This window comes from Aulonocara sp. 'chitande type north' Nkhata Bay, linkage group LG2 (assembly GCF_057382095.1).
Source record: "Aulonocara sp. 'chitande type north' Nkhata Bay isolate Kocher_YH1m ecotype deep benthic linkage group LG2, A_spYH_male_GT1.1, whole genome shotgun sequence".
Lineage (NCBI taxonomy): Eukaryota > Metazoa > Chordata > Actinopteri > Cichliformes > Cichlidae > Aulonocara > Aulonocara sp. 'chitande type north' Nkhata Bay.
In genome coordinates, this window is record NC_141345.1 from 32,153,694 (window position 1) to 32,169,805 (window position 16,112).

Genomic DNA, 16,112 nt, shown 5'->3' on the forward strand with positions numbered 1-16,112 from the left:
GCAAAAACTTCTTAGACGGTGTGTTGATTTCTCCCTAAGATGGCAAACTGAAACACTCCAAGTTGGTGACTTTTGGAGATTTATTTCCCTGGATGATTGAGAATGCATCAAGATGAAACACAAAAGGAAGTGCACAGCTTTTAGCAGCTCCCCCACCCCCTCATTCATACACCCCCACTCCCCTCCCTCCAGAATTCCCAGGTAACAACCTAATATACATATGAATGACTAGCCAATTTAGCTTCCACTTGGCTGAAGCTAAAGCTTAGCTAAAAGCCTACCACCCATTTGGCTGCTCTCCGGGTTTTATAGGTAGAAAAGCCAAATGGCTGCTCTCTGGGAGTTTAAGTTTAATAGAAACTGTTTAATTGAGCTCAGCAGAATTTCAGTCTTGTTTTCAGCAGCTGTTGTTTTAAAGTCCTTCAAGGAAAGCTACTCCTTATAAGTCTGTATTCACTACATTCTAGCAGTGACTTTGTGGCTGCTGTATAATTTATTTTTTTCTGCAGCCACACTGTTTTGGCCTTTCTGATCCACCAGCAACAGATTTCCTACTAAGCCCAGAATGCAACCTGCTGAGAGTCTGAACTTGATGGATTTAACCTGTGGGCAAACCATTAAGTTTCAGCAGGAGATGAAGACTAAGTGATCACAGAAAGCAGAGTCATTCCACTGTCTAAAATGACAACATGTCTTCCAGCTCTGGCTGAAGAATGTTCTTTCTGGCTTTCACAGAACTGTGTATGATTGGAGAATATTAACAATGGCACTTTTGGGAATGGAATTTTCTGGGATTCCTAGAACATAAACAGCCAGTGTGTATCTTTACAGGACTATTCCCATTAAGTTTTATTTACTTTCTCCTAGTTTGTTGTTCATGGATTGTCAGTACTAGTTTTTTTTCTTCTCTTTGACATCACCTCCCAACCAAGTGTAGCAGATGGCTCCCTGTCCCTGAGCTTGGTCCTGCTGGAGGTTCATTACCACTTCACAGTGTCACCAAGTGCTTTCTCAAACAGAACTATCAGGCCATCTGTATTTTCTCTATTATAGCAGAGATTTTATCTTCCCGTGTGAAACAGTTTTAGGTGATATATAAAAATATAATAAAATCAAGTTGGTTTAATTCAGACTGACGACCTGTCCAGGGTGTACCCTGTCTCTCACCCTCTGGCAGCTGGGATAGGCGCCATCTACTACAGTTTCCTTGTAGTACAACTTTAATTGTTCTGCAAGTTTTTATTTAAATTACTTTAACTGGTAACCTCTCCATTATCAAGTAAATATTGACAGTAAAAAAAGGAAATCAAATTACCCAGGAATGTACTTCATTAGTTAGTTTATACAGCTCATTGATACAGTAATATTAGAAATATTAACTCATATTCCAGTACAGCTTTTCCAAAGCAAATAGTATGAATTTTACAGTATGTACAAGTGTGGTATGCAAACTTAATTCAAGCTAATTCAAGCTAATGTTATCACGGAAATGATGAATAAGTATGAGAACTTCTACTGATCATAAGTGCCAAAAAATTATGCTAAAGTCTTCGGTTTAACCTGCAAAATATTATTTCTGTTTTATTTTGTCCGTTTAGATACTGGTATCCCTTGATTATGCAAGATGAACATATGAGGTTTTTATGGCTTCACACAGTGACTGTGGCTTCACAGACCTCTCGTTGCCAAGGTATGCAGGCTGAGGTTTCTAGAAATCACACTCCCCCTGGCTTAAATTGCTATGTCAATACCAGACATTCCCAAACATTTAACCTCCCATGAAAAGACTTCAGGCAAGACTGTGCACATTTGGGAGAGACAGAAAATGGTTTGACATTATTTTAAGGAGTATTTTGTCTTTTTATTTAAGTAGGCATTTTATATTGAGAAGGAGAGGTAATTTCAATATGGCTATAATAGGAAAAAAAAACCCCAAGTGAAATTACAAGTTACAGGAAAAGAAATAAAAATCGAGAAACTAATATTCTACATATTATATCTGTCTCAATAGGCTTGAACGCTTACACAAATTTCTCCAAAAGCGATAGATCAAAAACTGTTCATTGAGTATGTTTTTGTTGAGCAGCAAGCATCTATATGAAGAATCTATGGGACAAGTATTTACTGTATGTGACTGCAGAAAAGCTGAACTAATTCCAGTTTTTCTGTATCAGCAATCATAATCCCGCACCATAGTAAATAGAAATGTGCAAACACTTGACCAGGAGTTGTTGCAGAACTCCTCTGCTCTCTTCCTGTTATCAGCTTGACAGGATTTTACAGCTTTGACTGGAGAAGTTGGGGTATACAGTGGAGAAGTCTTCACCCTCTGTGTTACATTCAGTCTGAAATGAGCCTCTCTGGCAGCTCTTCTGCACATACCTGCCCTGACAAAAGCACTGCTGTCCTGGCAGAGACTGTTTAGCTTCTTCAGCTCCCTGCCGATCTGCTTCCAGTAAAGTTTAACATTTGAGGCATACTCAGGACAAGCAGTAGGTCTGGCAATATACTCGCAGCTGAAGCTCCTGTCCTCCTTCTTGCACGTGATGCTGAGAATGACGATATCTTCACCTGTTGCAACCCAGGCACATTCAAACTTGTCTTTGGTGACCACTTTGCCTCTCATGAGCTGTGCAGAGACGGGCTTTGTTTGGCGGCCCACTTTTGCTCCCGATCTATTCTTGTGCTGTCCTTTGTCCATGCCTCGTCCCCTCCGTCCACCGCTCTTTTGGCAGCTACCCAACATCACCTGATAGGAAACACAAGCCAAGACCAGGAGGATGGTGACGTTTGTGAGGAGAGCCATGAAATCAGTAGAACACAACCTGCCAAAGGATTAAATCAGATTTAGATACTTGACCTTAAAACCCTTTAATTTCCCTTTGGAGAAAGACATGTCTTAATCCCTCCGTTAAACTAACATTTCAAATGGAAACTGAATGTTGTGGGAATAGTTTTGGCTTTAGACAGCACAAAACAGCATTAAGTATTTTTTGTACAGCACATTCAAGACAATTTCAAGTCAAAGAGGTATTTTGAAGAACAAAAAGAAGAATGCAAAGATGCAATCTAAAAAATATTCCATAAACGGAATTTTGAAAAAAACATGGAGCACATGCACCTTTTAGTTTGACTTTAAGAAAGGAAGAGGTTTAAAAACTGTTAAAAAGAAGCACAGATTTAAATACTGATTAAAAAATAAAAATGTAAATGCATCATACAATTGTGATGGTGCAATTATCCCTTGATTATGCAGTTATGCAACTATATCGCCTACAGTATAACTACAACAGTTATAAACAAAATACAGACTAGTAAATATTGGAAATAGAAATAAAGACAATGTGTTTAACAGGTATTTTATAAATATTGAACCTGGCAACAAGGATTTCACAGAATGCATTTTACAAAAACTTAACTGTGAGCACATTAAATATATACTAGGCTGATGTAAGTAGCACACCCCAAATATTATTGCCAGATTAGGGTGCAGCTTAAGTTGTGGTGCTTTTCCTTACCTGAAGTTTTTAGAGAAACTTCGGTTTGCAGTCCTCACACATGAGAGTGTTGCCCTTACTTGCAGATTGCAATATGCTGCCACATAATCACCCCTCCCCTTCAAATATATACACTTGCACTCACACGCTCAGTCACACACCCTCACACACACACAGCATGACTGAAGAGCTTATAAAGTTTATTGAGGTCTCGAATAGATTAGGGATACTTTGAACCTGGTACCTGTGTCATCAAACTAAACTGTGTGTGTGTGTGGGGGGGGGGAAGACATTTAAAATTACATGGCTGATAGAAAATGAAATTACCCTAATACATAATAAAAACTTTTTATAAACACTGTCAATTTAGAACCAAAACTTCATCAACCCACAAGTGATACAAGTGTTAAACTTGTTTGCAGCTTCTATGGACCTGAATAATCATGAGCACTTGCAAGGCTTATGTTAAGCTCCCAAAACTAAAAGTTATCTGTTGTTCCAGATTTTCTGCTTCAAGTTCCACCTGCTTTAGAATAATCTAAGTTCATATTTTAAACAAATGCAAATAACCTAGAGTCTTAAAGGACCTTCACAGGGCCAACTGTAAGTGCACCGTGCCAGAGATGAAATGGCTTTGAATATCTTGAAAGGAGCCAGATGTTTCTGCTGGATAAAACTGCTGATTGATTGAACTTAGTCTCAAAGCACCAAACACCTAATGGTCATATACGGTACAGTAGACGAGTCATATGGCTTAAAAATATTAAACTGCACACTGCCATAAGACATAACACCCTAGACAACTCATTTTCACAAATACTGCTGCTTGCAGTTTTATTATCTAATATTTTTAATCAGGAATGTTAATGAAATGGCATTAATCAGCACATAGAGATTGAAAATGGTTATTTAATAAAACATTTTCACATTTATACATATTTTGGGACAAATACACCAGCATGGAAAACCAGAGCAAAAAAAATAAAACAATCCCCCAATAATTCTGAAGGTAATATTGAGTGATGCAAACAGATAATATGCAAGTAATAAACATAATAAACATACATTATATGTTAAAGCAGTATCATTCAGTACAGGTTGTTCATGCAAAACATTTGTCATTACATAGTCAAGTGAGACCTTTAAGTTCTTCCAGCTTGGCTCTTAATGGAGGCTGATAATTGTTGGTTTGAGTGAGAGGAGTACTTGAAAGTCACTGTAATAGCACAGCTTGCCCTGAAGAGGGTGTTACAGTTCTACAACAGGCTAACAAACTCCTCGTTTGGAATTTTCCTCCAAGGGCTGCTTGAGCCAGACGCCAAGTTATTTTCATTAGCGGTTAAAAGCTGTGCAAGGTGGAAACTGGGTGCATAGGCAATATAATTAGGAGCAGCAAAATAAATAAATAAAAAAAATGCTGGAATCTAACTTAATTAAATAGCCTCATTCTAGATTAGTTATAAATGAATATTTTTTTAAAAAGTGTTGCATGTTAACAAACAGGCCCAGTACTGCTGCTCACCTTTCTGGTTAATTACGAAACAAACCAATGAAGAACGAGCAGATGCCCTGCAGCGACCTCCAGCAATTCTGCCGAGCCATTCTTTTAGCGTTGCTCTCAACAGCAGGTGTTGTTGGTGGTGGTTGAGTACTAGTTTCCTGAGTGGTCTTTTCTTTTTGTGGCTCTTGAATGGATTTTGCGTCAGCTTGTCTTGTTGGTGTAGGCCGACGTTGAGGTCTTGCTACTTTCCTAGAAGAAGCCTCTGCTCGTGACTGGGAGAATGAAGATGATGAGAAGACCATCTGAGAGTCATCAGTTGCCTTCCTGCACATGTGAGGTTTAATCTGTCTTGGTGCTTGGCAGGCATTGTCCAGCTTTCTCAGATTCCACATCATCTGCACGAAATAGTGTCGAGGATTTTTGTTGTAAGGGGTGCAGGTGTGAGGCTTGCCTATGTAGTCACACCAGTAAGAGCGCTTGTTCCTCTGGCATGACAGTCTCAGCCTCGTGAATTCCCCTTGACCGGTGACAATCATGGTGCATGAGTCTTTAGCCTTGGTGCTGAATTTGATAGGTGGATCCCAAATGCTTTGACCCCTTTCAGTCTGAGCCTCAGCTGGCCAGAGGCAGCAGGCGAGCAGCAGAGCAGCGGTCTGGGCCCACATAGTTTCCAATGGGTGCTAAATGTGAAACTACTGGAAATGAGCGTCCCTCCTGCTTTTTATTGGCCAAGCAAAGAAGGAATTCAGGTTCCAAAAAAAAAAAGAAAAAAAGAAAACAACCCAGTAGACTAAAAGAGGCCAGCTCCATGGGAGGAGGAGAGTGGCCTTACCAGTTACAGCTGCCAGAAAAAGGAAAGCGCTACGTGCAAAACGATGCTGACACATGTAGGTGTTCTGTTTAAAAAAGAAAAAGAAAAGTACATCCTCTCATGCATGTAACCACTTCTCAGTCATGTTAAATTTACCTCATGGAAAAAAATCTTAGTTTCACTTGTTAATAAAAGTTCATTGCAGAATGCAGGCTTAAAATGTCTTGCTTGCTGTAGAAAACAGTAATAACTCTTAACGATGTAGTGCAACCTATTTTCCTAAAAGATCTAAAGTATAAAGAGAAGTGTGAGAAGCCACTCAGACATTGGTCATAAAGTGTATTATGAGTGTCTTTAAGAGGCTTTATTTTCTGGGTCCATCTGTATCTGCATTGAGAGTGCTGTCAGTGATAGAAGAACAAGACATGGTACTCAAAGAATCTATACAGGCAGTATAACTTCCAGGGTTTTAGTGTTTTGAGACTAAGAAGCAATATATCATTGATCTGCATTTAGACCACAATTTTAGAATAGCTAAAAATTATATTCAGTTGTGAATTTTCCATCAGTAATTTGTCTCAGTTTCTAGATGCAAGAGATGAAACTCTTCAGCTATAGTGCCGGTTGGTGCCAAACACAATATTAGCAGTTTCTTCTTAAAATATTCACTACCCTTCCCTGTGAATGTTTCCATTTCCCTGAAATATCAGCATGTTCATTCCCACACTTGAAAATCATAATATGTGGGCTGCCCACTGTGCATAACGACAGTGATATCAGAGCTCAATTTTGTCCTGTAAAGGCAAAAGTATGGTGGCCAGGTGAGCTCACTACACTATAAGGAAACATCATTAATTTTTCATTGAATGTGCAAAATACAACATAACCAAATAAATAAAATCTATTTATTTAGGAAATGGAGTAACACCTGCAAATTGCATGTGGCAGAGCGATACTCGTCAGTGGTGCTGAAAAACAATGAAAAAATGTCTTTTGTGTTTCCTGAAAAATTTTCCATTGTGTTCTTTATAGTTGCGCTGTGTATATTTTAAAACTATGTCCCCGGCACAGCGTTTGATCTGATGTAAACACACTGAAGAGGGTTTCTCTGAACCGCTGCTTCTGTTTTTATGTAGTTTTGTGCTCATCTCTCTCTACACAAGCCTTTTTAGAAGTAGGGCTGCTATGCGGTTGTAGTGGTGGTGGTTATTCATATACTGAACTATTTAATGTCTCAGAAAACCTCCAACCAGAGGAACAAACAAATGCTTATGGAAGATGATAACCTCTTATAGAAATAGCTGACCAGTAACATAACAGTGGCAGCACCACATAAGAATGTGCACTCTTGCGTTAAACTGTTTTCCTTTTTAAGTTTTTTTGTCTTGTTTGTTAGAAAACCAAATACAGAAAAAATGAAATTGTTGTGAACTACATTTGCCCATTTAAAACAAGTTGATCCAAACTGTATGGCTCATTCAAAACACAGACCACAAAAGAAAAATGTCACTGAAATGCAAACTTTGGATTTTAAAACTTTATTCACAATTTATACACTTTCTTTCCATCACATCATATAAACCTACTCTTCAGTGGCTCCATCAGTGCCCAACTTTGGAGCATCACAGTTCAAACCAGTTACCGCTGTATCTGATCCATCCAGGGTTAGCATACAGGATATCTAGTGTAAGCACTTAGTAAATTCAAACATTTTTCTCTCACATCCAAACTTTCGCAGAAACCCAATGATAGTCCTGTGAGCACACGGATACTTCAAAAATGTCCATTTTAACAAGAAATGTGTCTCAAAATAAAAAGAACATCAGTGACTCAATAGAAGCCCGTCTGTGTTTAAAGTTCAATATAATTCAGAAACTTCATCTTGATGCTGGGAGTTTCCTACACTGCAAATATGTTCTATTACTACATCATAATTTAGGTTTATCTATACAGAGTATTTCTTTTCTCATCGTCACTTAGCCCTGGTTTACAATAACACAGCTTTGGAAATTAAAATATTGAAATAAGATAAATAAACTGGATATTTCAGTCATATTTCTGATGCTAATTCATTGATGCCAATGTTAGAGACAAATATTCTTATCACTTTATTTTCCCCTAAATTAATGATTGTGTGGTACTTGAAAGAACAACTGTGCTATGTTAACAGAAATATATGTTTCAGTGTTAAGATGGACATTTTTTTTGAGAGTGTGCATCAACACCATGCTGTGCAAAACATGAAGCATGCTTATTTTTCTACTCTTGATTGACAGCACTCACTATTCCCAATCATGGATTGTCTAATTTCTTTTCGCCATCATTACTCCGCTAACAGCAGCTGCAAATCTAACCTGTAAACATAAGGGCAAAGAGAGTGGGACAACTGGATCTGTTTGCCCGTTGCGTTACACATAGATTTCAGCATATTTCTCAAATTCCATATCAAGCAATGTGAAATAAAAAGAAAATAGCTCTTGAATACATTCACTTTTTTCATAGCTTTAAATGTATCCATAGCTACTGTGGGTTTATACAAAGCAGAGGAACAAAATAAGCACATAGTTGATAGACCCCTAAAGACCTGAGAACTACAGTTTAAAAAAAAAAAAAGAAAGAAAGAAAGAAAAGATTTGGCTTGAGAATTATTCTCCACTGTAAAAGTATCACCACTACGAAAAAACAAATCATAATAAAAATATTATGTTAGTGAACTCAACAAAACTTGGTCCCATGTGACAAAGGATTCAATCTGCCACACAGGGAACCTAAAAGCCAGACATATGTCTGTTTGTGTTTTGAATTAAGTCTATGATTTAAAGGGAAAATCCACCTAAAAAAGCTTACACTGTTGGAAAAAAACTGGTGTGATTTTGTTTTATGGTGCTGAAGGTCTGTCCACATCAGTAACATGCTATATGGGGATGAGACTTCCTCAAGGTTCTTGTATACCTGAGATATCCAGAAATTATTATCAAAACAAGGGCCGAGGAGGTGGGGGGTTAGTCCCAACATTTCTGCCCCATAGTACCATTAAAAAACCAGCTTACCTAATCTATGAGGTTTCATTGACCCATCAGGAAGCATTTAAAACCTAAAAGATTAAAACATATTCAGAATTTGAATTGGAGCAATCTTATTCCCAGGGCATCAAATACAGTAATTTTGTCTGAGATGCACATTTTGAATGTAGGACGTTAGTACTGAGACGCACCGGCTAATAGTGAGATGAGTGTTGCTATATGGACTCTTAATTACAAGAGTCCAATTAATATCATTTTTTTCAAGTTGCAGCGTTGTTAAGGGGAATATTTTAATCAAAACGGCCATTTTTTCCTAAAAATAACCAGCTAGTTCTCGTGCCTAAACCCAACCAAGCACCCAGTGAACGTGAACGTAAAATGACAACAAAACGGACATGAAACACAAACACTGGAAAACCTGTAATTTACATCATCACCACCTTGCCTCCCACATAATAAAGATGAATATCCTGGTCTCTCAGTATCAAATATTACAGTCAGTGCGTCTCCATATTAACACCACAGAACACCTCGCACGGATCAAAGAGGCCAGCAGCCACAGACAGAATGGCGGTGTTTGACACCCTGGGAAGATAATGCATGAGCAAAACATACTGCGGACATCATCGTCACAGTAGAAAGCATTACAGAATCAGTTTGTTACATTTCATTTCATCTTTTTGAAATAAAGTAATATAACATCCCCACTGGATACAAATGACTTGTTTAAAAGGCATTCTGGAAAAATGTAGGGAATTGCCACCTGTAGATGTAGATGACACAGGGTACGGGAAGATAGGTATTCTAGGAAAAAAAGAGTACAGTTTGGATCTTTACTGCACAAATAACTCCCAGATTGTTGATTTTCAGCAGTGTAAGATTAGCTGTTGGCAGATTTCCTCTTTTAAAAAGTAGCAGCTCTCAAACTCCATACAAAGGCAACCAGTCTTTTGTAATGCGCATCAAACCAGCAAAGATAAACGTTCCTGTGATATTGTAAACATTTTAAAGAGACTAATGTTTTTGTAGAATACCCCCTAACCTCTATTTTACCACTTTACTCAAATTCTCAATCATGAAGACACCACAGATCCACCACTTCACACATGCTGCACTTAAAAAAAAGTATTTGCACTATTCAACACTTTTTAACAGGCTGTTATCGTTAATTTGCATTCATCACAGATGTAATGACACACTAGTTTGCCACTAGTTTGAGTTGAAAGTGTCACATCTCTTTTTAAATGCAGGAAGCAGGAGAAGGAAAAATAAAGAGTCCTCTGCTTGCAGTTACCTTCGTCTGACCTTCCAGCTTTTGTTTTCGTAAGCACAAAGAAGCACATTAAAATGAACAAGCATCACAGTTAATGTCATGTCCCGTCACTGAATATTTTTCTGCTTTGTTTCATATCTGAACAAATGTAAACGCAGACAAAGCAGTCCTTTACAAAAAATGCAGAACAAGCCTGGCTCAGATTGATGCTGAGGGGAGAGGAGTTTGATATCCTGCAGGCTGTAACCGTACTGAAGGCCGAGAAGGTTCGGTTCATCGCTGAAGATAACGCCTGCAGGGCAATTGTTCTTTTGTTGTGAGGAAACCAGCTTTCACTGAGCCTCATCTGGTCCAAGGATTTAGGAAATTAAAAGCTTAAAAACAGATGAGAGAATAACATGCTTTAGTTAGTCAACCCCAAAAAAGACACCTGGTGGATGTGATGCTGGATAAAGTTAGTTCATAAAGTATGTAGACACAATCACGTTTTGCACATTTTACTATAATGTACTTTACTGAACTGAAACATGCGTTTAAGAAAGTATTTCAAAAGGTATTCAGACATACAGACATAGATCAGATCACAGGTATAAGCCTATTTTTAAATCTTTAAGCAGGGTTAAGATATATGCCCAAACTGTGTGAAGAACAAGCAGTTCTCTCGTCAAGGAGATGACTAAAAATCACTCTAACAGAGCTTCAGTTGTCCTCTGCACAGATGGACGACAACTCAGATAAAAATTCAACCTCTTTCATTTATCAGGTTTTTACGGTAGGGCAGGTATAAGAATATTCCTTTGAGAGTGAAATCCTGGATTATCTGGGCAGAACTCCAAGGATGATATTAGTTGTAGCTGTCAGGGTCAAGTGGTTGACCGTTTGGTCAGAGTGGACTAGAAACTAATCAATACAATGTCAAAGAAGCTGCCAAATGCAACTTGCCTAACAACAAATTCTAAAAATACTGTGAGTACTGTAGTAGTGAGTACTGGCATTTGTCCAGATTTGGAGCTGAGCATAGTGCTACCTTACAGAAAAACAGATCTGATGCAATTTGGATTTTGTTCACATAATTCTGCAGAAACAGCAAATTGGGTCTTTGTCTTTATCATTAAACGTCCATCCTCATTTATTATAATGAGCAGGGTGGCTATCAACCTGCAGCTTTAGCATCATTGTCAGGGTTTCCTTTAGAGCAATTTGCAATCCCAGCAGTAGTAGCGCAATGTGACCAGACTGCTACCACTGCATTGCCAGCTCATTTTGGCTGCTTTCTAAACATCAACTTCAAGTACTAATAGTTCAGTTGATACCTAATATAGCCCATCTTTTGACAGATGCCACTGTGATGATAAGGGGTTTAAATCTTATGGATGATTGGTGCACATTCTTCTCAACCACTGCCCTTTTTAAAATGATAATTATTTTTAAAGTGTAAAGAAGCTACATAGACTCATTGCACCACATAGCACAAATCAACATTTTCAAAAATAAATAAATAAATGAGATCTAAAAATTACCCAGGCCCAAAAGAATTTTTGTTATCTTCATAGTGATGAGCTGTCAAGTTACTATAACTACTCATTTTGCAAACTTTCCCACTTCCTTTGGGGAAAATTGGATTTGCAGAGTGTAAGCTGCTTGTTAAATTGTCACTTTAACAGCAACAGTACTGAACTACTTTAATACCAACTATTGATCCAGGAATCGAAACTCATTCTGTTGATAAAGCCACTGTGGATTCAATTTAAAATGTAAAAATAGTAAAAAGGCAAACCTACTATGACGTATTTCAGTTCCAGTTTTGGAGGGCACTGAGAACACAAATGTTAAGAGAAAAGAGAATTAAGATTTTGTTTTTTAAAACAATTCAGTAAATAACTTAAAACATACTGCATTTCTTGAATGAGATTTATGGAGCTCTGGCTGCTTTGTAAAGCAAAAAAAACAGTCTGTCATACTCCAGAGAATATTTTTAAAGACTACACCGAGCCTTTTGTGGATACAATACTCGCATGAAACCTGCTTTCCACAGAGCTTAAAGCATTTTCCCTGTTTTTGAATTTAAAATGATTCTGGAAAAAATTTGATATTTAATGAACTGCAACTCAAAGATATCATGATCATGTACCAAATTTAAAATGAGAATAAAAGCAGGTCCTTTTTAGTTCTGCAACTGTGAGAATTATATAAAAAAAATAGGAATATTTATTTCAAAATAAAGAAAGCCTGCAAGTGTTGAAAATAAGTTTTTTCTCAGAAATAAAATAAAACTTAATAAATTAAGAAAATAACAATTAATTGTGCAATTCATTACATCTAGCACTTGGACTGCAACAGTATTACCAGCATGTGATGTTAGCCATTACCCAGCTGGCAGTTTACATCACTGTAAAAATTGCATCAGCTAGTTTTCAGATACTGCAGCTTTTCTCTGTGCTTGTTCTGCTTTTCCATGACACAAGTACTCAGTTAGGAACAATTCAGTACAATACAGTCCAAAAAAACAACACGGCCATTATAAAGTGTCTAGACGTAACACTGTAAAAAAGTGCAGCTTGCAGCAGTGTGAGGTGTTGATGGCATAGTAGAATGCACAGAATTTAAAAGTACTCCTATTATTTTGTAGGTCCCATTAAGAAACCCAAGGAGAATAAAATATTTGGAGAAAAGCACATTATATCCACTAAAAACACAAGCTTTTTATCAGAGAAGTGCAGGTGTTACCACTGCTTTGTTGTATTCACACGTCTCAGTTTCAGGAACTTAAAAGCTAAGTGACTGAATGTATTTCACGGCTTGTAATTGTGACACATTTAACATTTTCTCCGAAAAAGGCATAAATGCAGCGTTTGTCAAAAACAAAACAGAACTTACAAGCGACAGAGAACAAACACAGCACACCGACTAAGCAAGCCGTCACACTGAATAAAGATGTTAATGATTCCAAAATTAGTCATTCTCACCATGATGGTTCTTCAGTGAGCAGAAATGCACTAAAACAAGCTGTAAAGAGGTGTTACAGTAAGAGAATTAGGTCAGGGTACAAATACAAAAACATAAGACCAAAAACAGGAGAGAGCACGATGGCACAGTTACTGCAGACAGAACGTCAGGATAAGATGGCAGCTGTGAGAAGGAAAGATGTGAGACTGGAAAGAAGGAGGATTAATTAAAATCATGTTAGAGAAACAGTTGTCTGATTCATTAGCTTTGCAGTACCTTTCAGGAGCCAGAACAAGAGGCGGCTCTGTCACCAGTCGATGTGCCTCGGAGGAGCCGAGGCCCGCGGGAACCTGTTCATAGTATCATAGGTAGGGATGCTACCAGCACAAGAACACACAAGATACACAAAAAGGAGACAATGTTAACAGCTAAAATTCAACAAATCCATCATCGTTTTGTAAAGCCGCCGGTTTCTCCTCTTCATTTATTTGAAATGGAAGAGGAAAAAAGACGAGTGGCTCACAAGGCAGAGAGCAAAACAGCTGCATCGATATCGACTCAGTTAAACTGGACGGCCAATTAAAGAGGCATTAAGTACAATTACTGCAAATGAGAAATGTAGTATTTCACGAGGCTGTTGCCGTTGTTATTGATAATACCTTCAGATTACCAAAAACTGATGCAAAAATCTTTCCATCTCCTGGACTGTTCCGAACAGCAGAGAAAGGTCATCAGGTTGTAGAATACTTACTGCCCCTTTATTTTTTTAGAGAGCTTTGGCTAGATCTTGGACTTTTAACTGGATAAATAAAGGAAAATGCAGGTTTCATTCCATCTCATATTTGTATTTAAAAGAAATATGAACTGCATCTCATATGAAATGTAGGACAGTGAGGAAAACTGCACAAGCAAAGACCATCTTGAGACTGGACTCATCTGTAATTTAGCTGTTTTGCTCTCTGCCTATAGCTCCTGTTAAGGTTGGCTGGTTGGCCAAATTCATCCTCGTCCAAATGCAACTTAAAAATACATAACATGCAATTAGATGTTTTGTTAGTTTAAGGGAAAACAAATAAAAGGAGCATTTCCAGCATCACACAAAAGCTTGACATGCTTGCCTCTCTCTGAACATAATGATCAGGTGTACATTCATCGGACTTTGGCTGACTCTAAACGAGAGGAAAGAGGAAGATTCTTCACTCCACCAGAACGTGTGCACAGAGAGCATGCCTAGTTAGTAACATATTCCTCAAAAGACACAAAGTAAAAAACTGGCAAAATGAGAAAGTGAAAAGCAATCGCAGCAGTTCCTAACTAAACATGTAACTAAAAACATTAAAGGTGGAGGAAGAAGAAAAACTACATCAACCAACCACAACACTTTAGTATCTTAATAAATAATACTATGTAAAGCACTTGAATACTCCTCCACCTCCAACACTGGTTGTTTTGCATAATAGTTGAGCATTAGAGGCCCGGGTAATTAGATTTTTTTCATCTTACACAAAGCCGGGCTATCCATTTTCCTTTACTTCCAGCCTTTAAATTACACTAGTACCTCTTGCATTGCTCAGTGCTTGCACAGAAGTCATGGCGTTACCATCCTGTTCTCCTCTAATCCTACAGAATCTAGATACTGCAATACATCACACAATTTGTTGATAATACTCTGCTGGCCTTTTTAGGTTTTCACGTTTTCTGCTGCCATTACTTTTCAATTTTATGACCTCCAGATATTCAATATGTCTACACGTGTACATGCAATGAATCAGCTCCCCTGCAGTCTTGCACTATGCCAGGCCAAGCTCCTCCGGCATGCTTCCACCTCCACCATCACATGCACTTAACAGGATTAATGTAATGTTTACCTTGTCATCATAGGATTAGGAATACCTTGGAAGTGCTCACTATGATAACCATTATTACCAATTTCCATACTGAAAACAAAATATTGTAAAAACAAAAACAAAAACAAAAAAAGAGCGATGAAAAATGTAAGGTAATACGCCATGCTGAAATGCTTGCATACAAATGCTTTCTTTTTTTTTTGAGAAGCTAAACTTTTCAAAGATGTTAGGAAGTACACATATTTGGAGTAGAAACCATGTTGTTGTTATTTACACTATAACTTACAAAAACAGGTGGACTTGTAAGGTAATGATTGCAAGAGCCCTTCATGAAAGGTAAGGGGCACTTTTCAAAAGGTAGCACATGACAAGAAGCCACACCATCCACCCATAAGAGCAATTCCAAGCTTAGAAATGCAAACCAGCACCAAGAATTTAGTAAACAGTTCTATGTACAAGAATCAGAGAAAAGCACAGAGTGAGAGACGTTGAAAAGGAGAGGGAGGTGGATAAAATGTCTTACGTTTTCATGGGAATTGTCTCAGGGCTATAAAGATACACACAAAAGAAAAAAAAAAACAGCAACATAACATCATTAAGTTGGTAAAGGAAATGCACCAGATAGTTTCTTGTAATCAGTCAGATTACAAAGTAAGGGATGCCATTGATCATCCGAGACGTTATAGAAAAAACTACTGTATGACTGCAGAGTCAAAGAACGTTAAAAAAATGTGTGTAAAGAAGAAAAATAAACAAACAGATGTGCCAATGCTTCTTTTTAAAGTGCCAAGTGCTTGATAGAGAGTGATGGGGAAAAAATGAAAGTTTAAATAAGGGATGTGGGAAATGGAAATAGTAGAAATGGTTATCACAAAGTGAAATGCCAAGTCCCAGAAACAGAGGAACTACAGAGAGGAGAAAAGGGAGGAAAAGAAAGTCAACTGTAAACTTGTAGAGCCAATGTGACAAACAAGACCCATTCAAAGTTCATTTGACTGCAATAAACCCCAAAAATTCAGCTAAAATATTTATATAAAAAATAAAAACTTGATTCCTTCATATGATTTGCAGCTCAACATGCACAAAGCAGATAGAAAAGACAGAATAGAAATAACAGAAGGATGTCCTGCAACCATTATCAAAATGTGACATATAAACTGTCTTACAGTATGTGGACATTCACAGGGCAGTGTAGATGTTACTTAACTTTACAC

The 16,112-nt window shown here is 37.7% G+C and overlaps 3 protein-coding genes across 19 annotated transcripts in view; all 3 read right to left on the bottom strand.

The window, feature by feature from the left end:
- Window positions 1–383: 383 nt before the first annotated feature.
- fgfbp1a (fibroblast growth factor binding protein 1a) lies at window positions 384–5,028 on the bottom strand. The gene is made up of 2 exons (XM_086259356.1): window positions 3,519–5,028; window positions 384–2,825 (listed from the first exon to the last, which is right to left on the bottom strand). Exon 2 carries the CDS (start codon window positions 2,804–2,806, stop codon window positions 2,171–2,173), a length of 636 nt encoding a protein of 211 aa, XP_086115482.1. The 5' UTR covers window positions 2,807–2,825; window positions 3,519–5,028; the 3' UTR covers window positions 384–2,170.
- On the bottom strand, window positions 5,028–5,916 carry fgfbp2a (fibroblast growth factor binding protein 2a). The gene has a single exon (XM_086259370.1). It carries the CDS (start codon window positions 5,661–5,663, stop codon window positions 5,028–5,030), a length of 636 nt encoding a protein of 211 aa, XP_086115496.1. The 5' UTR covers window positions 5,664–5,916.
- A 1,420-nt stretch (window positions 5,917–7,336) lies between these two features.
- prom1a (prominin 1a) overlaps window positions 7,337–16,112 on the bottom strand; it is an 84,565-nt gene continuing 75,789 nt past the window's right edge. For 2 of the 17 annotated variants that reach the window (XM_086259460.1, XM_086259481.1), the window contains 3 exons: window positions 15,422–15,445; window positions 11,887–13,428; window positions 7,337–10,479 (listed from right to left, as the gene is read on the bottom strand). In XM_086259460.1, the coding sequence (XP_086115586.1) occupies window positions 13,359–13,428; window positions 15,422–15,445 (94 nt within the window). In that variant the 3' untranslated portion in view covers window positions 7,337–10,479; window positions 11,887–13,358. Of the gene's footprint in view, window positions 10,480–11,882; window positions 15,804–16,112 lie in introns of those variants that run through there. The other 15 variants (XM_086259384.1, XM_086259422.1, XM_086259413.1 and 12 more) reach the window with 15 other exon arrangements.

Bases quoted from the DNA above. Each gene is read 5' to 3' on its own strand.
- fgfbp1a (XM_086259356.1), bottom strand. From the start codon at position 2,806: ATGGCTCTCCTCACAAACGTCACCATCCTCCTGGTCTTGGCTTGTGTT.
- fgfbp2a (XM_086259370.1), bottom strand. From the start codon at position 5,663: ATGTGGGCCCAGACCGCTGCTCTGCTGCTCGCCTGCTGCCTCTGGCCA.